The 23,289-nt window shown below is 50.9% G+C and overlaps 12 protein-coding genes across 12 annotated transcripts; 5 read left to right on the plus strand and 7 right to left on the minus strand.

Moving 5' to 3' along the window:
* Nucleotides 1-192: 192 nt before the first annotated feature.
* On the minus strand, nucleotides 193-459 carry COCVIDRAFT_103813 (hypothetical protein; the record flags this gene model as incomplete). Its single annotated transcript, XM_014699402.1, has 1 exon — nucleotides 193-459. The coding sequence occupies one exon, from the start codon at nucleotides 457-459 to the stop codon at nucleotides 193-195; it is 267 nt and encodes an 88-aa protein (XP_014554888.1).
* A 1,292-nt stretch (nucleotides 460-1,751) lies between these two features.
* Nucleotides 1,752-2,345, plus strand: COCVIDRAFT_17422 (hypothetical protein; the record flags this gene model as incomplete). The annotated part of the gene is made up of 1 exon (XM_014699390.1): nucleotides 1,752-2,345. The coding sequence occupies one exon, from the start codon at nucleotides 1,752-1,754 to the stop codon at nucleotides 2,343-2,345; it is 594 nt and encodes a 197-aa protein (XP_014554876.1).
* Nucleotides 2,346-3,313: 968 nt separating this feature from the next.
* On the plus strand, nucleotides 3,314-3,681 carry COCVIDRAFT_103754 (hypothetical protein; the record flags this gene model as incomplete). Its single annotated transcript, XM_014699403.1, has 2 exons — nucleotides 3,314-3,425; nucleotides 3,485-3,681. The coding sequence occupies 2 exons, from the start codon at nucleotides 3,314-3,316 to the stop codon at nucleotides 3,679-3,681; spliced, it is 309 nt and encodes a 102-aa protein (XP_014554889.1).
* Nucleotides 3,682-4,065: 384 nt separating this feature from the next.
* On the minus strand, nucleotides 4,066-4,638 carry COCVIDRAFT_39228 (hypothetical protein; the record flags this gene model as incomplete). Its single annotated transcript, XM_014699404.1, has 1 exon — nucleotides 4,066-4,638. One exon carries the CDS (start codon nucleotides 4,636-4,638, stop codon nucleotides 4,066-4,068), a length of 573 nt encoding a protein of 190 aa, XP_014554890.1.
* An 843-nt stretch (nucleotides 4,639-5,481) lies between these two features.
* On the minus strand, nucleotides 5,482-7,292 carry COCVIDRAFT_39229 (hypothetical protein; the record flags this gene model as incomplete). The annotated part of the gene is made up of 3 exons (XM_014699405.1): nucleotides 5,482-6,618; nucleotides 6,697-6,969; nucleotides 7,080-7,292. The coding sequence occupies 3 exons, from the start codon at nucleotides 7,290-7,292 to the stop codon at nucleotides 5,482-5,484; spliced, it is 1,623 nt and encodes a 540-aa protein (XP_014554891.1).
* A 976-nt stretch (nucleotides 7,293-8,268) lies between these two features.
* On the minus strand, nucleotides 8,269-10,917 carry COCVIDRAFT_103820 (hypothetical protein; the record flags this gene model as incomplete). Its single annotated transcript, XM_014699406.1, has 1 exon — nucleotides 8,269-10,917. The coding sequence occupies one exon, from the start codon at nucleotides 10,915-10,917 to the stop codon at nucleotides 8,269-8,271; it is 2,649 nt and encodes an 882-aa protein (XP_014554892.1).
* Nucleotides 10,918-13,287: 2,370 nt separating this feature from the next.
* Nucleotides 13,288-14,792, plus strand: COCVIDRAFT_39231 (hypothetical protein; the record flags this gene model as incomplete). The annotated part of the gene is made up of 2 exons (XM_014699407.1): nucleotides 13,288-14,377; nucleotides 14,455-14,792. 2 exons carry the CDS (start codon nucleotides 13,288-13,290, stop codon nucleotides 14,790-14,792), a joined length of 1,428 nt encoding a protein of 475 aa, XP_014554893.1.
* A 669-nt stretch (nucleotides 14,793-15,461) lies between these two features.
* COCVIDRAFT_103683 (hypothetical protein) lies at nucleotides 15,462-16,027 on the minus strand (the record flags this gene model as incomplete). The annotated part of the gene is made up of 3 exons (XM_014699408.1): nucleotides 15,462-15,714; nucleotides 15,773-15,918; nucleotides 15,977-16,027. The coding sequence occupies 3 exons, from the start codon at nucleotides 16,025-16,027 to the stop codon at nucleotides 15,462-15,464; spliced, it is 450 nt and encodes a 149-aa protein (XP_014554894.1).
* A 71-nt stretch (nucleotides 16,028-16,098) lies between these two features.
* Nucleotides 16,099-16,353, minus strand: COCVIDRAFT_103657 (hypothetical protein; the record flags this gene model as incomplete). Its single annotated transcript, XM_014699409.1, has 1 exon — nucleotides 16,099-16,353. A coding segment is annotated over one exon (255 nt), but the record flags the coding sequence as incomplete, so codon positions are not given.
* Nucleotides 16,354-17,619: 1,266 nt separating this feature from the next.
* COCVIDRAFT_39233 (hypothetical protein) lies at nucleotides 17,620-17,999 on the plus strand (the record flags this gene model as incomplete). Its single annotated transcript, XM_014699410.1, has 2 exons — nucleotides 17,620-17,649; nucleotides 17,838-17,999. 2 exons carry the CDS (start codon nucleotides 17,620-17,622, stop codon nucleotides 17,997-17,999), a joined length of 192 nt encoding a protein of 63 aa, XP_014554896.1.
* A 1,323-nt stretch (nucleotides 18,000-19,322) lies between these two features.
* COCVIDRAFT_28071 (hypothetical protein) lies at nucleotides 19,323-19,658 on the minus strand (the record flags this gene model as incomplete). The annotated part of the gene is made up of 1 exon (XM_014699411.1): nucleotides 19,323-19,658. The coding sequence occupies one exon, from the start codon at nucleotides 19,656-19,658 to the stop codon at nucleotides 19,323-19,325; it is 336 nt and encodes a 111-aa protein (XP_014554897.1).
* A 2,853-nt stretch (nucleotides 19,659-22,511) lies between these two features.
* COCVIDRAFT_103768 (hypothetical protein) lies at nucleotides 22,512-22,715 on the plus strand (the record flags this gene model as incomplete). The annotated part of the gene is made up of 1 exon (XM_014699412.1): nucleotides 22,512-22,715. One exon carries the CDS (start codon nucleotides 22,512-22,514, stop codon nucleotides 22,713-22,715), a length of 204 nt encoding a protein of 67 aa, XP_014554898.1.
* Between the last annotated feature and the right edge of the window lie 574 nt (nucleotides 22,716-23,289).

Raw genomic sequence — 23,289 nt, forward strand, 5'->3', positions numbered from 1 at the left:
CGATTGGGCCGTTATGATAGGGAGGGGGGGGGTGTATGTGTTGCGTGCAGCAGTGTGTTGTGCTTGTGCTTGTGCTTGATTGCTGTGTGTGTGTGGTGGGTTTGAGGCGCAGCATCGGGGGAGGGGCTAAGCCTCCACTTTACTTGATTACCGTGTGGCTTGATCATTTTTTCATGCGATATATCCGCTCGTTTAGGAGGTGTAACGGGTATCTTGGTAATCAGACGTCATGTGCACACATACCCCTGGGTAGAGGAGGGGGGAGGCCTGATACAGGAACGAGAATATAGGATGCCCGTCTGATGTTGTGGGCGCCAGCCGTATATCTGGCCCCCAAACCCGATTCGCCCTGGTCTTGAAATAGTATCCGCTCGTTATGCGCACCACTCTTGTGGCCTGGGGATACTTGGATGCCGCCCAATTACGACGAGATTTTCTGCCAGACGGGGATAACGACATCCTACAGCTCCGTCTCAGATACGCGTCATGAGTAGCCTGAGGTTGGTTGTCCAAGAGTTTGTTGAGTGGCTGGAAGATGGCGGGTCTCAGCTCAGGGGGCTGTGGATGTTGGGGAGTGAGACGGGGGGGCGAGGAGGGTGGTAGACCTACGAGGAGGGTGAGGGTAGGATGAGAATGGATGGAATGATTGCGTGTTTCTGCTTACGAGTGACTGCCTTGCTGGATTGACAATATATTGGCCCAGCGACTTGTTTCATGGTCCTATTCGAGCGACTCTACGAAAACGATGTGGCTGGTCGGATGACATGTAAGGCTAAATCTAGGGCAGTGTGATGTACTCTGTTGATCTGAGTAAGTGATGATGCTGATGCTAATAGAGTAGTATGATGTTTGTACGTGATTTTGTGGATAGCGAACACGGAGTGCATATACGATATGTCCTATACGACGAGCGGATTAAAACAGTTTCCGCGTATAGCAAAGCTGACGGGCATTCCTAAACCTTCCTCCATCACGTTATGCATGCGACCTCCATGTTTTAATGACCCTGGATAGAACTGGCTAGTAGATATAGTCTTGGTACTTGCTTTTCGCCAGCTCATCGACACGATGTTGACCCTTGTACATTTCGTGATAGTAGCTTGGAGTCAACCACTTCCCTGCAGCTCTTCTCTTTCATTTGATTCTCAGCATCATGAGAACAAGTGTCGTAGTCTTCGCGTTTAATGAGAGATATTTAAAAGGACACGAATCTCCGGTAGGTTGTCGAGTTATCCGAGTGAAGTTGTCCGAAAATGACAGCTCGAGGCTGGCACTTCGCAATATCGAATAGATCCAACGTCGCATGTAGCTGTGATAAACGTCAATTAAGAATAGTACGACATCACATCTACCGCCCAGGACATCGTTTCTTGCGCTGGCCCTTGTCCAAAGTTTGCTCAAGTCCTAGTATTCTTGATGAAGACGGCTGCATAGTCATCTCATGTCTCTTCACAACGTAATATTTGAAAGCCCAGAATTTGTAAGGATACGTATTCTCTTAACCCCCACCTCGCTGTTACTCATCTTATACCGAAACTTTGCCCTTCTAAGTGAACGCCAAGCAGAAGTGGACAACTCAGCAGAATACCAAGCAAAGTTGAGGTTTATCCACCAATCACACGCTCCCACCTCAATCACGCATCAAAATCCCTTTTACCACCACGCAAAATTCATAAATACAAGTCATCCATTTCTCCTTAGTAGAAATTCCAATTTCAGTTCAACAAGTGTTTGAATCAAAAGTTATCATCATGGCCGCCACTTCCTTCGTCGACGCGCTCAAGAGCGCAAACCTCCTCCCTTCATCCGTGATCCCAGACTCCTTCACCCCCACCATCGATCTATCCGTCAAATTCCCATCAGGTCTTGCCCCCGAAAGGGGAAGTCTCGCGCGCGTCAGCCAGATCGCGGAACAACCCGTCATTTCCATCTCTTCAACACCAAACTCCTCATCCTCAGCATCAACATATGCTTTCATGATGATTGATCCAGATGCGCCCACGCCTGACGACCCGAAATTCGCTTATTGGCGCCATTGGGTCATTACTTCTATTCCTTCGACTGTTTCCCCGACCGAGGATATTACCTCGAAAGGGAAGACGTTGACGCAATATCTTGCGCCTGGACCCAAGGACGAGAGTGGCCCGCATCGTTATCTGTTTCTGCTTTTTGAGGAGAAAGAGGGTGAGACTCTGGAAAGGGCGGAGATTGGAGGAGAGGAGTTTGTGGAGCGAAGGAGTTTTAGGGCTGAGGAGTTGGTGGCGAAGAAGGGGTTGAAATTGGTGGGTGTGCAGTGGATGAGGGGTGTGGGGGATGGGTGGAACGGTGGTAAGGATGAACTGTGAGTGAAGAGGGTATGCGGAGAATTGTCTAGGGAGAGATCTTGATGATCGTGGACACTGGTGCAGTGATGGATATGCTTCATGTGTATAAAGGAGAATGTGATACTTCACCTTCAACTTTGAAATATCTCAAAGAGACATATATTCTCTCTGCGAGTATCACATCGAAGATGTGGTTTTTGTCGAGTTTGTAAAATTCGGAACCCCTTTCAGGATATTCAAAGAGCAATAAGAAAAAAAATTCAAATGCGAGTCTATTAGAAGAACTGCTTCTTGTGAAAAGACCGGCAGGAGTAATCAATATGTATGGTACATGCCCAAGGCACTAAAATAATATAGGAAATACATTCAAGAGACGACACTCTATATCAGGGCAGTTAGAGGCAGTGCAGCTCACCTCCCCAGACCGATTGGGAATTTTTGCAATACAAAAGTGGTGTGATGTAAGAAATTCGCATTAATTTAGCAAAGATAAACAAGAGCTGTAACCTGGTAAAAACGAAGTGTGGGGAACGAGAAAGCTTGTCTCAGCCGGCCAAAATAACCGCTCAGGTGTTTCCTTACCGCAACGCTCGCTTAGGTACTTCAGCTGGTACAGTGACCGCCCAACTGCTAAATCCTTCTTACGCGCAATGTAACTCCAATAACCATCGACCCACTCTTTCAATTTCAACCTCCCAAAAGAACTACATTTCTGAGACCGCAACTCTTCCGCCAGCGGCGATGTATTACCCGCAGCTGAACACACTGTGGATCTCGTAGCAACACCAGCATCACACAGTATCGATGATCTTAGCTGCGAAGATGAACGTACTCAAGAAATCGAGCAAGAGATAGAGAAAGAGAAAATATAAAACCAGCAGTGACATCTCAAAAATCTAAACCATCATCAGCTCAATCATCTCATCATCCACTTCCAACAACTTCAAATTCACCAACCTCACTGTCCAAACACCAATCCATCAAGCATCATGCTCTCCATCAAGCCCCTCCTCGCCTTCGCCGCCCTGGCCCTTACCGCCTCCGCCTCAAAGTGCGACACCCACCAACTCTACTGCGGCAGCACGCTCAAGTCCGCCCGCGGTACATCTACCCCCCTCCCCCTTTAACCCGTCCGAACTAACATCTCCCCCTTCCAACAGGCTGGACAAACAACGAAATTCAAAGCAAGTGCCTCCGCAGCACCTGGAACGATGGCCAGTACCCGGCCATGGACCAGATCGACAAGTCGCTGTTCAAGTGCGGTAGTGCGGGCGACGCTCTGGTGTGGATTAATGGACGCGTTCCCTGTGGGAGGTGTGTTGATGGCGGAGCTGGAAAGCCTGATTACTGCGCTTAGAGAAATGTGGTAGGGATGAGGGACTCAGATGAGGGATGTAGTTTTCCTCTTGTTCTTTTTTGTTTGTTTGGGGGAATTGAGGGAGCGAGGGATGGGAAGGACGCTCTTTAATGGCTTGTTTTGATTCAAGGGCTTGATACGCCTGACACGCTCGCTTCATGTTGTTATAGATTGTTTAGGAAAAAAAAATTAGATCTGAGTTTTTGATGACTTTGCTTTGGTACTGACGCTACTTACACTCGCTTGCACAATGGGCTTCCGGTTTACACACTGCACGGAAACCCAAGTTATCGCATTCCAAGCTATCTTACTCCCATTCTAAGATCAACATTCCCTATAACATTCTTCCGCCTCGCGACACTAGTCAGCGTCGCCCTCATACGGTCAATCATCAAAATTGCAAAAGTAATCCATAACGCATCGGAAGTCATCCATGGTGATGTCCAAATAAGGATTTGGATCAACACCACAACCTTTTGCTCTCATCACAACAACAGGCCCTCTCCAATCCCCTGGTACTTCTCCTAGGCCTCCAAACGATGCAGCCAAGTACACAGCTGGGTTATGTACCGACCCATCTACTAGAAACCCATCTCGACTTGTAAGCTCAATAGCGTCGCGTAGGGGACGATCGAGCCTCAAGTTCCGTCGTATGATGCGCTGCCTTGGATACGTGTATCCCGATGCGTGGTCAAAGTAAGGTTTTATATTTCGAAATTGGTACAGAGTATTGTCTTCATAACGCATTTCACATTGCACCCAAACAAAACGTGGACCGGCGCCGGAGTCTGGGAATTCGAGGCCGAGGCGATGTTGTGGGGAGGGTCGGGCGCCTTGCTGGGTGAACTTAGTGCAGAGGAGTTGGTGGCATTGTGAATCGGCTTTTTGACATTCTTCGGAACAGTAGCTGATGCTCTGGCACTTGGTGCAGCGGAATTCGCCCTTTGATAGGCACATGGCACAGTCGTTGGGTGCGGCATCCACATGGTTTTGTTGCATGGCCATAGAGGAAAGTGGGGATTTAAATATAAGATAGAGTAAAAGGGACAGAAAACCCATTTCACGATGGAGTTATAGGGATTGATGAGGTATGGTAGTGATCGTAGGAGATAGATGCTTAGGAGGAGTCGATGGGGAGCCATCAACGCTTTATCTTTTTGTAGCACCTGCAGCAACCATGCACCTTGCCCGGGTAATCACACCCTCCATGCTGCCCCACGCCAAGTTTCGATGTTACACGAGCGTTGTGGTGAACGCTAAATGGCTACTGTTGGCGGGGTCAGCGTACGCCGCTCGCTTGCCACATACGTTATGCTAAAAGCGAATTCAAACTTAGCAACGACAGTAAAGTGCTCGTAGAACAAGTTGCAAGACTGCAAAGATACAGGTATAACCCAGCAAGTTACGAGTGGCTCGGTGCCTTCGGTGATATCACGTGCAGGAATTGAGGCGTTGGACAGGCACATGGCTCAATGGCTCGGGTTCCCTGCAAGATCAAATCTCTGAGCTGCGTCAGAACCGGAAACTTATTACCTAGATAAGTGTATGTTGTGAAAGCAAGGGGGTCCTTTCCCGGAAATTTGAGTGCTGCTTCGGCAGTCATTTCGATGCTTAATTCTCGATCCAGTTGAAAACATCCACTTCTAGAAAACCAAGGTCAAACAAAACGTATGTAATTCATCTAGTAGACGTAAACATTATACCCACTCCTCAGACACATTCCCCCACAAAACTGTAAAAGATATCCGCCCCATGAAAAACATTCTCCCCTTCCTCCCCCACACCTCCCCATTAAACCCTTCACGCCCTAACATCCCTCAACCTAATCCTCAGCCCACCCTTGGGCTTCGACGTAATTCCGCCCTGAATATCCAGCTTATAATCCGGGTCCTCAAACTCAAACTCAAACCTACCCACCAAAGCGGCAACCAAGCATGCGAATTCTGCCTTGGCAAAATCTTTACCAATGCAACTTCTGGGTCCATGCAAGAAAGTGGTAATGGCGTAGTTGCTCTCTGCGCCACCCGTGTTGGCGGTACCAGGCTGCATCCAGCGCTCAGGATTGAATTCGCGGGCGTCTGGGCCCCAGAGCTGGGTGGATGTGTTGACGGCCCAGGGGCAAATGACGATGGTGGTGCCGGCGGGAACAAAGTGCCCTTGAATCGTTGTATCGCGTTCTGCTTCGCGCAGGGTAAGTGGAACGGATGGGAAGACACGCATAGTTTCTTGTAGCACGGCGTTCAGATACGGTAGATGATCGATCTCAGTCGACGAGACTTGGCCGCCGTCTTCCAGTGCCGAGGGTATTTGTTCATGTATTTCGCTTCGTAGTCGTTTCTGCACATCGGGGTATTTGCAGAGGACGTAGACGGCCCAGGATAGTGCTGAGGCGGTGGTTTCGTGGCCTGCGGCGAGGAACGTCATGAGTTGGTTTACCAGATCTTCGTCACTGAAGCCGCCGGACTCCATAGCTACACTGAGAATATCCAGACCCTTTGCTTCGCCGCTTTCTAACTTGGCACGCTTGGAGCGGATAAGATCTCTGGCTACGCTTTTGATAGTGCGGACCGCGTTTCCAATCTCGTCGTTTCGCTTGAGTGGTAAGTTGATGGCGATCTTGTACGGAATCATGCCGAGGATGATCTGAACAAGCTGCGCGCCGCGGCCGCTAGCGAAGATTTGCCGGTATGTCTCGTAGAGTTCGTTTTCAGGATTTACAAGGGCATCGAAGTCCTTTCCACAACCAGCCACGCCGATGATGTCGAGTGTGGCACGGGAACCCCAGGATCCGATTTCAACGACTGAAGACCCGCTGGGATCGTTCTTGATTGTCTCGGAAATCTGGTTTACCATCTCTTGGGATTTGCCCCAGAAAATCGGGTACAGGTCCTTGACGTGGCGGAAGTTGAATGCAGGCATGAGGAGTTTCCTTTGGCGCTATATGGGTTCAGGATTAGTTCTGGAATCGCTCAAGCATCATGCCTGCCACTCAGATGTCCACTGGAAAGTACATACCTTGTGCTCATCACCCTCTGCGAGCAAAACCCCAACACCAAGCACCCTGCCCAACCCAATCCTCACCCTCGTAGGCTTAATAAAATCATAACTTCTTTGCGCCAAGACCTCACCCAGCGCCTTTGGAGTCGTAATCAAAACCCTGGGGTCATTGAACAAGAACCGATAGTAGATGACACCATCATTCGGCACACTGTCAATCCAATCTCTTTGCGGCTCACCCGACGGCTCCTTGAAGATTCTAGCATAGTGTCCAAGCAGAAAGTGCCCGTCCTATCACATCCAATTGTATCAGCATGCCATATTCCATATATATTCTCCGCCGCCCCAATCAACTAGAGAGGAGCAATTCAAAAAAGAAAAAGAAAAAAAAAGGTACTTACCTCAGGCGTCGGCAACTTCCTCAACGGCGTCAAAAACAACGGATACACAAACACCCCCCAGAAAAGCTGCGCAAAGAACAAAACCATGTAGACCCCAAGCGTATTCTTGACATAACTCTGCGCTGCAAACGGCGTGAATCCGACGCCGTACCGCGCCCGAAAACCCGCATACGCCGCCGAAGTAAGCAATAGCACACGTTTCGGCACCGCCATAATAAACCCGTCGTCTAGAACAACAACAACAAGAACGTGGATTGGGCAGTCGTTAACAGCAATAGCAAGGAGACAGAGAAAAGTCTGGACTCGATAAAAAAAAACCCTCTGTAGTAGTTCCAAAAGTCGTCGATCTGGCCCGTTCAAGGCAGCAGCAACCCAAACGTCAACCCGTCTACTTTACCGTTCCTAGCACTAGTGCGAAGGCGCGCGGGGGGGGAGCTATCGGGGGTCGGGGAGTCGGGGGCTTATCAAGTAGCGGTTCGATTTCGTTTCGTGACGTATCCGACACTTCGCATCAGCCGCAACTCTGCCCAAAACAAAAAAGAGCCCCTCTTCAGCGAACAAGAAATATATGTATACTCGAGATACAAGTAAGAGAAGGAAAAGGAAGAGGAAGGAGAAAGCGGTTCCTTGTATAGCCATGCACATACATAAGCACGTCTACGCCACAAAATAGATCAAAGTTCACACAATGCTCGTTTCAGCGCCCACGTTGCTGATGGCGCTGGTCCGTGCGCTGAGCTCGCCGGAGCATAGTCGTCCCGACTGAGGTGGGAGAGAGGCTTGGTGAGGGGCGCTCCTTGCGTTGATTGTTGTCCCGACTCAAGCGTTAGTATTTAGTAGCGGGTAAGACGGATGTTGTGGGTGGTTGGGGATGGATTGCCTGAATTCTAGGCAACAGAAAAGATGGTGTGTATGTGTTGTGTTCCGCGGACGAAAAAAAAAAGAACAATAGTAGTACGTTAGTAGGAGGTTGGGGTCTTGCAGGCCTCTTTGCTTTTTCTTCTTGAGTTGAACATATGTGGGCGCGGTTGATGCCGAAGAACATGGGGCTACGTGATGCAAAAAAGCAAAAAAAGAGACGTTCATGATCTTTCTCTATTTCGTTATCTTACAAGCTTCGTGGATGAAGCCGGATTTCTAATACGCTTCTACAAACAATATGGTATCACCTGTCCCTCTCTACTAATCCTTATTTCCGTCGTACGCTGGTATCTTCACCGGCGTTGTCACTCTTCGTTGCAGAAGTGGTTGCCTGGTCCTCTCCCTGAATCGTGGTATCGCTAATGACCACGCCTCCCTCCTGGTGCTCACCCTCCTTCACATCCTTGGCTTCTGACTCCTTTGACAAATGCCCCGCCGTCTGCTTCCTCCACAGCTCCGCGTACTTTCCTTCTTCGTTCTTCAGCAGCCCCTGATGTGTGCCTCGTTCGATGATTTCGCCCTTCTCCACCACCAAGATCTGGTCGGCATCTGCAATCGTGCTAAGTCTGTGTGCGATTACAAACGTGGTGCGACCTTGGCTTAGTTTGCGGAAGGCCTGCTGGATCAATGCTTCGATGGACGAGTCAATTGCTGACGTTGCTTCGTCCAGCAGTACGATTTTAGGGTTCTGCAGGAGCACGCGGGCAATGGCTATGCGTTGGAGTTGGCCGCCTGACAACCGTACCCCGCGCTCACCCACTTTGGAGTTGTAGCCATCTGGGAAGCCGACAATGTCGTCGTGAATGGCGGCAGCGCGGCATGCATCTTCGATTTCGGCGTCGGTGGCATCGAGTTTGGCGTAGCGGATGTTTTGTCGTATGCTTTGATTGAACAACACAGGATCTTGAGGTACGACGCCCATGGCATCCCGTAGACTAGCTTGTGTCACTGAGCGCAGGTCTTGGCCGTCAATCATTATCGAACCGCTTGTCACATCGTAGAAGCGGAAGAGGAGTTTGAGCATGGTTGACTTTCCGCCACCCGTCTCACCCACAAAGGCAATGGTCTGGCCACCCGAAGCCTTGAGATTTACGTCCTTGATGATAGGTTTACGCTCGTCGTAGTGAAAATGGACACCCTTGAACTCTACTTCTCCTTTCTCCACAACAATGTCCTTGGCACCTTCCTGGTCTGCTACTGTGGGCTTGGTGTTGAGCAGCTGGAGCAGGCGTTCGGCATCAATCAGAGAGCTGGTGATTTGCCGGAAGCTATAAGACAGAACGTAAAGTGGCGAAGTCATCGTATGCCAGTACATGATCAGTGTGACCAAGTTACCAACTGGCTTTCGTCCGGTAACGATTTGAGTCATGCCGAAAACACAGGCACCGGCGAAACCAAGGGTTGTTAGAAGATCTTGCGCAGCATGTCCGCCCATGGATCTGAAGTAGTATTGGTATTGCGCCGATATGGTGTTGATGATGTTTTCGGCATAACGCTTGTACTCATACGCGAAGCGGTTGAAATAAGCGACTGTTTGCCAGTTGTGGATCGTCTCGTTGACTGTGGAGCTTTCGCTTCGTTGCTTCTCCACGTAATCTCGTCTCTTGGGTTGCGACAGTGTAGTAAAGTAGAATCCAATCGCAATGTATGCTGCGCCCATGAACAGAACGATAAATGCCATGTATGCGTCGAACAGGTGGGTGACGTAGTACATCGCGACGAAGAGATCCAACAAGATTGGCGCAACGTCAAACAGCACCATTTCAATGAGTGTATTGAGTGAAGACGCCTGCTCAACAGCCTTCAAGACCTCACCCGAGTCTTTTGAGGTATGAAAGTCCATGGAGAGACCCAGGACGTGTTCGTAAGCTAGCAAGGTGATACGGCGATAAGCAGAATTCGAAATAACGAGATTTGCCATGCCATCGATGACTCCGAGTCCGGCATAACTGTTGATCCAGGAATACAGGACCCAGAGGCCAATGTCTTTCCATGGCATGACGCCGCTCTTTGTCTCGTACGCTTTCTGTAGTTCGGTAGTAATGATACCAAGTTGTCGAGGCGTAAGCAAGTTGAGGGCACGCTCCTGCAACATGTGCACCAGTCGGATGCCGAGGCAAGCCATGACCTTCCAGTCGTCTTTTGGAAACAGATATGGCAGGAAGACAGCGAAGCCTTTCAAGTAGCCGAGCCAGCCACCCTCTTCTTCGAGCCGTTTCGCTTGTTGTGCTTTCAAATCTTTGTCGTCTTCCTCTGGCGGACCGTCCTCGTCATCGCCAAAATCACTGCCGAATGGGATGGCGCCGTAGTCCATGTGAGAGCCTGGGCCTAACAAACTATCCGTTGATTTGTTCAGGAGCGATTGGCGCTCTTCGTCTGTGCTAACTTCGGTCTGTTTGGTGACGAGAACGACAAACGCATCGACCAGTAGGAGCAGTGAGACGAAAAACCTCACGCAGCTAATGATCAAAGGCGGGTACTTTTCTGAGAATGGTTCCGGCACGGTGGAAATTGTGATCAGGCAAGTCGTCGCCTCGAATGCAAACTGCACAACAAATGCTCCAAAGTACGCATGCCAGCGCAGTGATTTGCTTGCCCACAACATGTAAGACAGAGGACTCCAGACAAGTATGGAGCCCAAGCACCGTATGGCGAAGAATTGCGGAGCTGTGTATTCGGAATCGGCTATCGACCGGCTGAGGTAGTAGAGGACTTCTGTAATGTATGCCAGGAGTATTGTGACCATGAAAGCCAGTATGCTTATCCGTCTTTTCTGTGGCACCATTCGTGTTTTCTGTAAGATGCAAAGACCGAACATGCACGCTCCTAGGTAATAGAAGCCAACTGCAGGAGCGTGCATGTAACTCAGCAGCACTGTGGCCGAGTAGAACGGAGGTAGCGATTCGTCTTGATCCATGATGAGGGTCGAAGTGGTGGGTATGTTGAAGGTTCAGGAATCCCACTTGTGCCAGAGCTGGCCTGAGACGATTGTGGTTGGGAGGCAAACCACGCCAGTGTTTGGGGAGGCTGAACAGGCGACCTTTTATTCTTGTCCGCAACCCTTTTAAAGTAGACGCGATATCGCCAAACACCCCCGGTCCACAAGTGGCTTGAAAGAGGCCGCTGAGAGTACAGAGCCTAGAATCCTAGGAATTCGGCGTCAGCGAAGAGAGTCGAAAACCCCTGTTCCAAGAATTTGGGGGCTGTACGATCTGCAGCACCGCCACAAGACCGTCATCCGCTTGATGACAGCCGACGTATGCAGCCAAGGAAACGGGGAGTGTATTAGATTAGGAGTATGGCGTATAGATGCAGAGTATCTGCGCTCGGATTGATGATGGCCCGAAGGCGTGTTGATGTTTCGCAAAGAGATGCGCAGTGAGGGCAGGGCTGTGAGTTCTTGTATAGCGACAGGCCATGCCCTTGCTTGCACCATTCATTGCACCGGCGTTTGATGGCCAGGACAGGGTGATACATAGCGGGTGGGTTCTGCGTAGCTCCCACATACTACGCAGTAGGCTTTCTCCAGTCAAAATGCAGCAACGCTGGTTGCTGGCAGATGAGTGGGTGTGGCTAGTAAGTAAGGGCGCGGTCATGTCTTGCACCCCTGCTGCACACCGCTGCCTAAGCCTATACGCGCCTGTACGCTATACGCAGCAGTCAACCATGTTGCACCTCGGGGCTCCCGTGCGTTGTCGGGCAGCTAAAATTATCCCTGCCGAAGGTCCATTTGCTCAAAACGATGACCGATAAGAAGCGTGTATACGCGATGGCGAAGAGGTGGGGAGTCTAAATACTTACTATGCGCTTTCAGCGGGGCAGCTCCAGGCAGAAGTCTGACGGCACAAGGAGCGCAATACCAACGACGCCTCTTAGGCTCCATCAGCGCTGAAGTAAAGGGCGCCAAAGGAAGCCAACGAAATTGCAACGCGCGCTTTAGTCTTTATGAGTACATATCGTGGGCTGCGAGTGTAGGGCTGGAACATGGTGGTTAGCACGAATGCGGTTAGCCGTGCCGCAAACCACGTCGGTGACGCGATAGGCAAGGGTTAGTTCGACTACACACCTGGTACTGTCACCCACAGGCTGACGTGCATGTCATGCTCGGCGTGAGATACCCTCCCCTCCAAACCAACATGCAGCTATTTCACATTTCTTTTCTTTCCACGATATCATGGCCAAGTCTGCTTCTCTTCCTCAGCCCCGGATATAACCTCGTTCGCTATGAACACAATATAGCACGACACCTTTTTTTCCTATGCGAGCCCCAGTCCCATTTTGTCGATATCCCCTGGTTGCCATGCCTTCTCACTGCTGTCAGGGAAGAGCCTTCCTTTTGCCAAGGTACCTAGAAATTCAAGCTTTGCCCTTGTTCTGGGCACGACCAAACATTGGCAGTCCAAAAGACGACACCTAGTTCATCATGGCGGGCATCTTGCAAAATAGACACGGGTCCCGAGATCGGCCCACACGCCCCGCCTGTTCGCACGGCAGAGCATGGGGCCCGTTTCAATGCTTAAAATGACCGTCCATCCGTGCCAGTGTCACACCCGTCTTACGCTAATAGGGGGGCTGGATGTGTTTCCCAATTCGTGTCTTGTTCAACAGCACTAGATATCCTTCACCGCTTCCTGCGTTTGAACATTGCGAGCGTAGACTTGAAGACAACGCACATGTGTCATTTCCATCGAGTCAAGGGCGATATCGTGAACTCGTGACTTCAGTGACGAGGCATACCGGCATGAAACGTCTTACCCGCCAATCAACACACCAAAGAGTCCCTTCACGGTAAAGAAGAACAAACGAGTTTGTTCCCAAGGCATTCAAACTTCATTCACGTACCTGACCGGGCATGTGTTGTACATATATATATTCCGCTCTAGCCCCTTGTTCTCTGTAACTCGTACTGTGCACATAAATGTGTATACATCAATCTTGTAGAGTTGTAGCTTAGACACCCCGAAAACCAGCCCATCCAGAGTGAATTGCCCTCCCAGACGGACCAATCACATTAGTGGATGTGAGCGGATTCCTACTCTTAGCACAATACCATTTCACCCTGACCCTCCCATTGTTGAATACTCCTCACAACCTTATCCTACCTCTTCCCACCACCACCACCACCTCCTCCTCCTCCACCACAGTCGCCCCCTTTTCTCGCCGCCACCTCTTCTTTTTGCAAGTGCAAACGTCCAAATCTAACCTCTTCTCTGTACAGTTACAGCACCCAAGCGAAGCATTAACAAACAACACACAAGCACCCAAGCTGCGTCAAACAAACGAAAAGATGGATCTTCCTACCATACCGGACCGAAGTCGTGGCACGGGCAACCAAGACCTCACACTCACGCCAAAAAATACACACATTCACTGCGACTCATTCCGTGCAAACACCCCGCCCCATATAAACACACCAAATCACTCCCACAGCCCTCCCCCACCACAAACACCTCACACGCCTGCAAGTACAGCTCCGAACGCTTGCACTGTCGACGAGCCATCATACACCAGAGTAGCTGTACACACGGCCAAGTGTACCGAGTGCGACAAACGCAACATGGATACCATGCGGCGTTGCCCCGGCTGTACCTTTCAGGTCTGCCAGCCATGCTATGAGAAACGTCAGCGTCAAGGTAAGGGACTTGTCCATGGCAACATGCCATCCCCCGAGGAGACTGGAGTTGCGACTCCAAGTGGTGCTGGAGCGAGGGCGTCGAGGAAGAAGCCAGTAGGTAGTGCAGCCAAGGCCAAGAGTTCCGAGGAGGTCGACGAGGATGAGTCGAAGGAGTGTGCGGACAGTGCTGTCAAGGAAGGCAAGCACACTTCCTTTGTACCCAAGCCGACAGCAGGCAAGCGGTCACGCGGCCGCTCTTGCGTTAAGGACAGCGAGGCGGAAGAGTCGTCTGAGGGTGAGGGCGAGCTCAACCACGCATATCCCACTCCCAGTAAACGACACCAGACCCTCTCCTTTGCCGAGAGTGCTCTCGCAACCGCCACCAGGGCACCGCCAACCACTCGTGCTGCTTCGCGATCAAACCCAAATATAGCGTACCCAGCGCCTCTAACCCCACAGTTGGAGACTGCGCGGCCCCGGGTCCCAGTCACTTACTCGCGCGAAGATTACCCCTACGACGATCTCTTATATCAAAACTGCGTCGTTGGCTACGACGAGCCGCTGCTAACCCGCCGCGAGCCCGTTACACACAACCCAGCCGGACGCATCCCAGCCATCATGCAGCGAGGCGGCCGCCGTCGACCCACAGCCGACGAGATCTACCAGAACATCCAGAAGAAGGTTCGCGAAAAGTTAGAGAAGATGGAAGCTGATAAGTTGGCTGCGGGCGATACAACGCCCAGTGTACCTGCTCCACACGTAAGTAGTTGAAGAAGCTCTACCCAAATTCCATCTTCCGTTCTTCTTTTCAGGGTCGAATACTGACGATAGCGTAGCAAGCTCCAGACTACAAGACTGCCACTACTGTCCGCGACTTCGTTGAGAAAGAAGCAAAGAGGCACCAGGAGGCCAACAACCTTGGCGGAGACGACAGCAAAACCCTGCTCCGTATTATGTTGATTGAAGCAATGGGATGGGGAAAGAAAACATTTAAGAAACAGGAATATGGACCCCGGCGTCTGCTACTTCCGGGCTTGAACCTGCGTCTTGACAGGATCCCCAACAAGTACACTACCGAACTGGGCGTCTTGATGGATGGAGTTGCGGAGCACGCGTTGCATGAGTTGGATGAAGCGGCGACTTTGTCTGCGACCTCGCCGCCACCTCCGTCCGGCTGATGTTATGGTATAATGTGGGGTGGTGTCTTCGTCCACAGCATGTATAAGACGCCATCACCAATGTTCCCCCCTTGGGATTGCTTTTGCTTTGTATTCCTGCTTCTTTCAGCTGTGGACTATGCACACGGAATCCCGGAAAGTGAATAGTGGAGGGTCCTTGTATAGTAGTCGGGCACTGGTCATGAGGTTTGGCGGTAATTGTGGTGTTCATGCTTCTTTCGGCTGTGGACTATCCACGAGGGACCATATGAAGCCGTTGGTGGAGAGATCTTGTATAGTAGTCTGGCATTTGCCTTATGGGTTGATGGTAATTATGGGGAAAGAATCCAATCTCGTTCAACAGTATGATTTGACGAGCAGAGGAAATAATATTTCAATTCAAGATGCCATTCTTCGACTGGTGAGAATTGTGAGAAAGATGATAGAATATTGACAGATGCAGAAAAAAGGTATCTTGAACCTGCCTATGGTAACACTAGAAAATATGCGAATGGCAGAGACAATGTTGATTGAAAAGAAAGAATACTGAGGATAAAGGAGATATTACGGGTATCCGGAATGGGTAGTCATACAAGAAGGAGTAAAATAAACATCTGAAGATGCAACACATCTCTGCCTAGGAGGGCTCGAGCGAATACGTTATGGCGTTTGTCACGGATTTCCGTGTGTCTATCGTTGACCGAATTGTATCGTCAGCTTTCCGTTGGCTGGCTTAATTTGATCCAGCTCGTCCTCTCCTTGGCTGCCTACAGCGTTCTCGAGCCAGGTTGTTTCGTCGTCTTCGTTGTCACCGGCGGACGCTGGACGGCCGTGTCTGATGGACTTGAAGCGCTCGTTGAAAAGATGAGCATACTCGTTATTCTTGGACGGCTGCTCCGAGACCTCAGGGAGTGCGCTCGGTTGTGAAACAGGGATCAATTGTCTATAGGGGATGACATCAGAGCTGGGATCAAGAAAGTCCATAAATACAAGAGACTTACTCATTCGTTTCGGCGCAGATACGCTCCAGGTTCTCTCGCTGGCGGCGAAGCTCCTCAGGGTCGGGCTGAGGCACATTGTGAGTGCTGCTGGCGGTGCCATAGTTGGGTTGGTATTGGTCCCCGAGAAGATGTGAAGCGTCCGACTGCTACAAGGGGATATGTCAGCTGGTTTTTCATTACAAAAGCGCACACAGAGCGACTCACATCTATATCCGAAGTCCTCTGCCCTCCTAAGCACGATGCGCAAACACCCATTGCAATGTAAAGGGCGTGTTTCGTAGTGAGTAAAGCGGCGTTGGGAGGGCACAACAGCGGAGGCCAAAAATCTACTTTGTGAGTAGCTTAGAAGCGTGCAGATGGTGATCCCCTCGACACAGCGTGTTATCCAGTGCAGTAAGAAGAATGTTGCTATCACTTGTTGCGACAAGGGTTGGTTCCTTGGAGTTGTGATGATCGGCACCAAACATGTCCGGCCTCTTGGCAGTTTCTAGCCACATGCCTGTGCCACATTTGAGTACAATCACGTGACCTTGGGCGTCTACCACATCTTTTGAGATTCCAACATTCGTAGTAAGGTGGGTTGGTCATCTGGAGAATTTTCTACTGCCCTTAATTCTATTTGACATTTTTTGAAATTTCAAACAACATTCCACGTCTGGAATACACCACAGGTGAGTTGTCTGGCACTAATTCCACTCTGATTATGTCCGCGTCGCTATCTTGGTCTTGTTGACTGCACAAATGTTGAACGATGATAGCATCAGTCCCTCAAACTTCATACCCGTTAGCTCTCATGATGTTCGCCGAGTCAGTGCCTACAGCCTAATTCCTCCCAATCATACTGGGCTTCTGACTCGGTTAAATTCACTTCTTTGACCTTTGGATGGCTCAGATAAATTGGGTGTACAGAACCTGATACAACAACGCGGAATGTCAGAGATTCCGGTTGACATAGTTACATACGGCTAAGAACATGACTGGAATTCCTTTTGGTGTTTACCTAGCTGCTCGCATAATCAGGCGTGCTGGCCTCACGGCTATTTGACACCTAGTGGAATCCTTCGATGCATACCCACAAATCACTACCATTGCTCTTGAAAGAGACGTGTGGGTTCAAGCATTGCATTGACTGACAAGGGCTATCCTAGACATACGTTGCGAGGCGAGCCGCCGGTGTGCGTAAGGGTAAGCGCACCTCTTGGTTCATGAAGGCTGGTTGTACGTAAATACTTACCACGCCATCAGAATGCTGCACCAACTTTTGCTACAGATAGCATGACTGGAATTCTAGAGAAGATTAATGCATTTTAGCGCCCCTGTGAGTTGTGAGTATCGTTGTTCCTGTTGGGCGAAGTCGGCGGCTTGCAGTTGAGGCAGAATGCCTGTTCTGGGCTGTGATTGGTCGCACGCTCGGCAAACGTTGTACCACAATCGCATGTCCTACAAGGTCTGCATAGGCTGAGGAGGCTTTGAAAATAAGCAGAGGGTTTCTTTGGTCACAGCGAGACTGCATGGAGTCTGAACGCATGGGCTCCCGCTTTCTGTTTCCATCATGCAACAGCCAGCGCTGAACAACGATTGGGGGCAATAATGGAGATGGCCAGGTAGACATTCAACGGATCGTACACAATGCGTGCGTTGTATATCGCGGATTGGTGCGGGACTAAGTGTGCGTCCGTTCCGACATGCATATAATTTGCGGGAGCGCTATGGAAGGTAAGATCCACCCGAAAGGGTAAAGTCGTCATGCGCAATGCTCGTAGTCGCAACGAAACGAGCTGAATTGGTGAGCGCCAAAGAGTACGTACCGCCGGTACATGCGACTTGGATAGTCGCCCGCATCTGAGATGGAGCGAAATGAGGATGCCACTGAGCAGGTTGCCCAGCTCATCTGAATGAGCTGTTCCAGGCTCTGATTGGTTCATCCTGTGCTTTACATGCGTTCCGGCTAAGCACAACTATACTGATTGTAGCCCAATACGTCCATGTTACGGCCTAAAGATGGTTGATCGGTCGTAGGCCATGTAGGAACCATGTCTTGCGGGCCTATTGACAACACGTCGAGTCGATTTATTGGCCATGTTGTCGTGGTATCGCCTTATGCATCCACCCAGCTGCGTCTCTGAACCCAACCAAAAGCTACGGTACACGAGCGAAATACTGTATTATACCACGGGCGCTTAAGTCTAGTCGCTGTGTTAGGGCTATGATCACAAGATACTCTTAAGCTGGGGTGGCCCGTACCATTCTCGCACCCCTCTTCCGCGCTGCCAAAACCCCATTCTCTTGTACACACGGATGCACTAGACGGCACTCGAGGGGATATTAGTGGTATAAAATTGGCTATGACGCCTACGAGTGTACTGGTGAGCATAACTCAGGGACAGCGTGTGAAGGGCGATCGATCGCCTTTCAGGCCACTCAGCGTTCGCCACGTAAGTCGACATTTTCTGCCTTTCTTCCTGGCTCTTCCGACTAATATGGCACTCTCAGGACCTCAACTCTCTTCATCAGCATTGCCCATACCGATACCGTTGAACGATTGAAGGATAATCGAGCGCCACATGGACGAAGAATACGTCGCGATACCGGCAAACCATAGGAGGATCCTCAGGACTGAGCTCACGTCAAGCGTGAGGCTATCGATCACACGAGCATACCCTCTCTTACTTTGTCTCATTCATACTGTTACCCCTCTCTTCGACGCACGTCTTCCATTGATCCGGTACGCAAAGACTCACACTAGCAAGGGATAACAGAGTGAGAGGGAGTCAGCTGCTACGCCTGGTCTCGTGGAATACAACCCACCGAAGGGGTTTAAAGCCAACATCTCGGTGGAAAGGTTACGGACTGGTCTCAGCGGAAAGTTTTCGAGATACGCAAAATGATGTTGAGGTGGTGAGCTACTTGGTAACATAATGGTAAATGCGTTAAGATCGGCATATCTTCGGCCTAATTCGATGACGCTATCCGCCCCGACCCTTAGCGCCATCACGTGCCGACCGAGCTACGAAATTACCCCACCGCTGTCCCTCGACAAAACAACATCCTCATCGTCCGCTCCTCCACTCTTCCTATCCCGACTTTATCGTTTGGCTTGCTGCATGTCTACAACGCTCCCGTCAAAACTCTATTGCGCATCTCCCAGATATCGGAAGAAGCGCCGTTCCTTTGCCTGGGCCGTGCGCAACCACCTCTCCACTTCTATTCGCGGCTACGCGACATTCGCGGATTGGACGGGTTCAGCCCCCAATTCATGGCACAGCGGCTACGTTCACAACGACTGAGCATGTAGCCAATCATGAAAGCCAGGAGAAAAAAGATTGATTGAACTATCCAATCCCAAGAATATTCAATGACTGAAAAGAAGCGATTGTAAGAGGTAACGCCCGGTCTTCCATGTGCCGCTCCTCTTCCTTCAATAGCAGCTCTTCCTGCCTCATGTCGACCCCCGAAACGAAAGTTGAACGGGCTCAATTTGAAAGGAAATACCAAGACGTTGTACATGAAACGAAAACTCCCAGACGCCTGCGCCATGTCCACCCCGAGCTCAGTGAATCGCTTGCAGTCTGCGGTTACGCTCGTTGGTTAGCTCACAGATTTCCCCGTCCAATGCGCGAATCATCTCCATGGATTTCTCAATAGAGGCCGCGAATTTGTGAGCCTCGCGCTGCCATCGGCCGACACGGTCCACCTCAGCGGCTCGGCGGCGCATCTTGGTGTTGATCTTCTCGCAGAGCTTGCAGTATGTGCCAGTAGGAACCGTTTGCATGATGAGCTTCATGCCACACGTCTCGCCAATTCGGTACTCTTTAGCGCAGTGCTGGCGGAAATGGCCCCACTTCCAATCGCCACAGACAAAACGGTGCTGGTCGTAGAAGCACATGTTTCAGAGTAGAAGAGCTGTGTCGTCTGGGGTTCGGTTATACATTAGCCTTGGTACTCAAGCTTGGATTACAGGTCTCCAATACGTACGTATTACTCCTTGTTCAAACACTGGACCTGCTTGATAGGACCAGCGATCTCGTACCTGGAATCGGTCGACTCAGGGGTCTTTGACCTCCGGCCTCAAGAGCACATACACTGGATGGTTGGATGATAGAGAGCCTTGAACAACAATGATCAATGTCTAAGGGGTAGAAGGTGGGTCAGTTGTTGGACTCGATGTCACAAGAGTTGGAAGATGCTCAAAAGATCTCGTCAACGACTGGAGGTTGCTATTGAGCTGAGTGTAGAGCCAGACTGGAAGCAGCAGCATACCGCTATTTATCCTTACGGACGCATACCTCTCGCCGACCTCATGGGCCACTCCTGGCACCCGAGACTGTTTCGTTGTCAGACCATAGATTGCTGCCATGGCCTATCCTTCCGTCGACGTGGTTGCACCCCACCTCGTCCCGTCCAACGACATCGCTACGATTCACAAATCCCTTTCATTCTGACGCTAAAACAATGCGGAGACGGGCTGCAATGGAACCCTAGGCCGTGCCGGCGTTTCCAGCTGCAGAGAGTTATCACATATGCTAGGGGATCAACGTGTCGTGGCTTCACGAACCACGTAACCCTGAGTTCCGGATGTGAAAATCCCTCATCTTCCTTGTCGAATTGCCTTAGCGGGCGCTCCGGGATGTTGTGGTATGTCGTTTTCGAGCATTCCGGGCCTCTCATGCTATGGGAGATGGAGCATTTCTGAACCGAGTTCTGATCACGTGCTATGTGGTTCATGCCGAGTCACAGTCCGCTCCAGATATTCTTTCCTGGGAGAAACAAGCGATTGGCCAATGATGTCCGCTGAGATACCAACAGCGGACGCCAAAGGAGGAAAGTACGCCAACAAACCCTGAGAGCCCTGGACACCCCTTCTCCATTACGAGCTACGGTCAGCCGTTGCCAGATGCATTGGCCAACATATGGAGCGCATGTAGCAGCGGTGCTCTCGATTGGGTGTTTGTCCGTCCTCGAGATTGCTAACATGAAGCACACCCGTGAAATTTCGGGCGTTTGCCGGCTCGTTACGCTCAATATTCCAACACCCCCAAGCTGTTGTATGTGACCAAGCTAATCAATCTGTGTAGCATCACTCAGCTTCACCGATGGCGCTCTCTTGCCTCTCACGTCCACTAAAGACTATTATTCGCCCCTCGTCGCCTGTCCGCGACTGCCGGCCTCTACACGACGGACCCAAGCTGCTCTCGGCCAGTCACCTTATCTCCACTCGCTGCAGTACTACATGTTAGACATTACGTCCGATAATCCATCATTGCCACTTGCATGGAACACTAGCAACCTCCGCATGCATATTGCCTTGCATAGACTGGGCCCTCCATTCAGCTGATCTCTATCTCCACTCAACGGCTGGCGTTTACCGTGGCCGGCCCAATGTTGACTAACTAGGCCCTGCACGCTGACAGGCATACCTCACTCAGATAACAGGATGGCGTGAAGTTTATGCGGAACCTAGCCCGCCATCGCATGTCGAAGCAATCACCTGGACTCCCTGGGCAGACACTAGAACCGCCCAAAGCCTGCCCCATCGGAGATCCTCTGACGTGGCGAGCGGTATGTGGTTGATCGAGGAGGAGGCTATATCCCTGAAATTCATGTCACCATCTGTCATAGGTTTGATGAATGCATCGGCGTTGGCTCGCCTACCTTTCCACGCATAATCAGCATGGAATGCTTGCCTCTGGCGGCCTATGAAGAGGGCTCCATGATTCCGACCTTCTTACCGGTGAAGCCGTAAAGAGGAGACTCCAGGTGTGAGCATTTTGCTGCAGTCTATGCGGTGGCAACATGATGCAGCATGTTTCCGTCAATCATCCCAACCAGTCTGCCTCGTTGTCAGATGAGGCAACAAGTCCACATTGCCGGACCAATTGCTTGTACAGAGATAGATTGAAGTGTACGGCCATCATGTTTTTACTCGAATTGAAGACTAGAGATCCATGGCTCATCTGCAGTAAAGTGAGTGTATAACAGCGGCTGCCAAAAGCTGAGGTGGTGTTGTGGTGCCGTCCGACCTAAGGACGGCCCTCGTGTCATGCACGGAGCCACACCAACCACCACAACAAACATGAGAGCTGCGGCCATTGCTGCGACCGTAGGTAGCTTTGCAAATAGCTGCGCAAACAATTGACCCATTGACCAACTTAGCTTGTTTTGGCATCTCTGACGCGGTGATGTGAGTTTTCATCATTCTGACCGCAGATGAGGCCTGTGTTGCCGTCCTCGAGGGAGTGCAAAGGCGACTGATTATGAATTGACGTTGAAACTTGCTACACGGCACTCCGCACACGCTTGCTGTCATGTGAGGGCAAAGCAATGCTGGGTATTGCGTGGGTACATGAACGGCGGAGAGACTAGGAGGAAGGTCGCACGCAATTTTGATCCCGAGACGAGTAAGTGCTGTACTTGTGTGGGTCAGCGCTGCGGTCGTTGGCGTCTTCGGTGCATGGGAGGACCAGGCTGCATGTTTGCGGATTGGCGGGTGCCACTGACAGTGGGTCGAATCGGCCTCGCCAGCCTGGGTGCATGTCCCCGCTCGATGAGTGAGATGGTTGGCTGGCGCACATGAGGGGAACTACATACACGTCCATCGAGACACTGAGTGCTCTCGACGGCGGTGAAGAAGGATTAGATTAAGCTAGCAGGTGTAGTTATCAGATACAGGGCGCTATAAGGGGTTGCAAAGACTTCACAGGTACGACCTTATCTACGGTGGTATGGCCATCAGGACTGGATGTCTCCAAGAGGCAAAAGAGGAGACCCGCCCGTCTTGGTGGCCAATCTGCCCAGTATAGGTGGGACGGTTGGAGTGGCGGCATCTCAGGCTGAAAGCCTTGCTCCGCCTTCGCCTTCGCCTTACCATGGAGGAAGCATGCGCATGCCTGCTGGGAGAAGCTCGCTCGAGCACGGGAAACTGCTACATGCAACCAAGGTCTAGCCGCATATGCACGAATGAGGAGGGATCAGGGTACAAGTCTATGTTCTGGCTGATTCCACGCGTCGTTTCTGGCTAACGGATACACGAGTGGCTTGTCAGACCGATGACGGTGTGCAGCAGTGATCAAAGACAAAGAAGATGGGCCACCAGCCAGATGTGTGTTGTCAATGCGAGGGCTGCCGAGTCCATGTGTGTATTGCATGAATATAGCAGCCAAAACGGTCTTGGGTCACTGAAGTGGCCGGGACAACAATACGCTGATCCGGAGGAGCAAGGGAACAGCAGGATTTTTTTCGTAGTCAACCCGAGATATCTCATGCATCTAGTTTAGGCAAAGAGAATACGGCGGAGATGCCATAGTGGCGCCTACATGTCAAGCATATTCCAAACTATGTACTGCACAAAGAGGGGCGCGGGTCAGCCTCCGTTGAAGGCTTCGTCTCCGGACGCGGAAATCGCTGCTGGTTTCGGTGCGTATAGCAAAGTATGAGCTCGGTACGCACTGAAGATGTCATTGAGCATCGAGCCTAGGAAAATGGCACCAAAGCGTATCGAGCCTGAACGTGGTCTAGCG

Source organism: Bipolaris victoriae, assembly GCF_000527765.1.
Source record: "Bipolaris victoriae FI3 unplaced genomic scaffold scaffold_62, whole genome shotgun sequence".
NCBI classification, from domain to species: domain Eukaryota; kingdom Fungi; phylum Ascomycota; class Dothideomycetes; order Pleosporales; family Pleosporaceae; genus Bipolaris; species Bipolaris victoriae.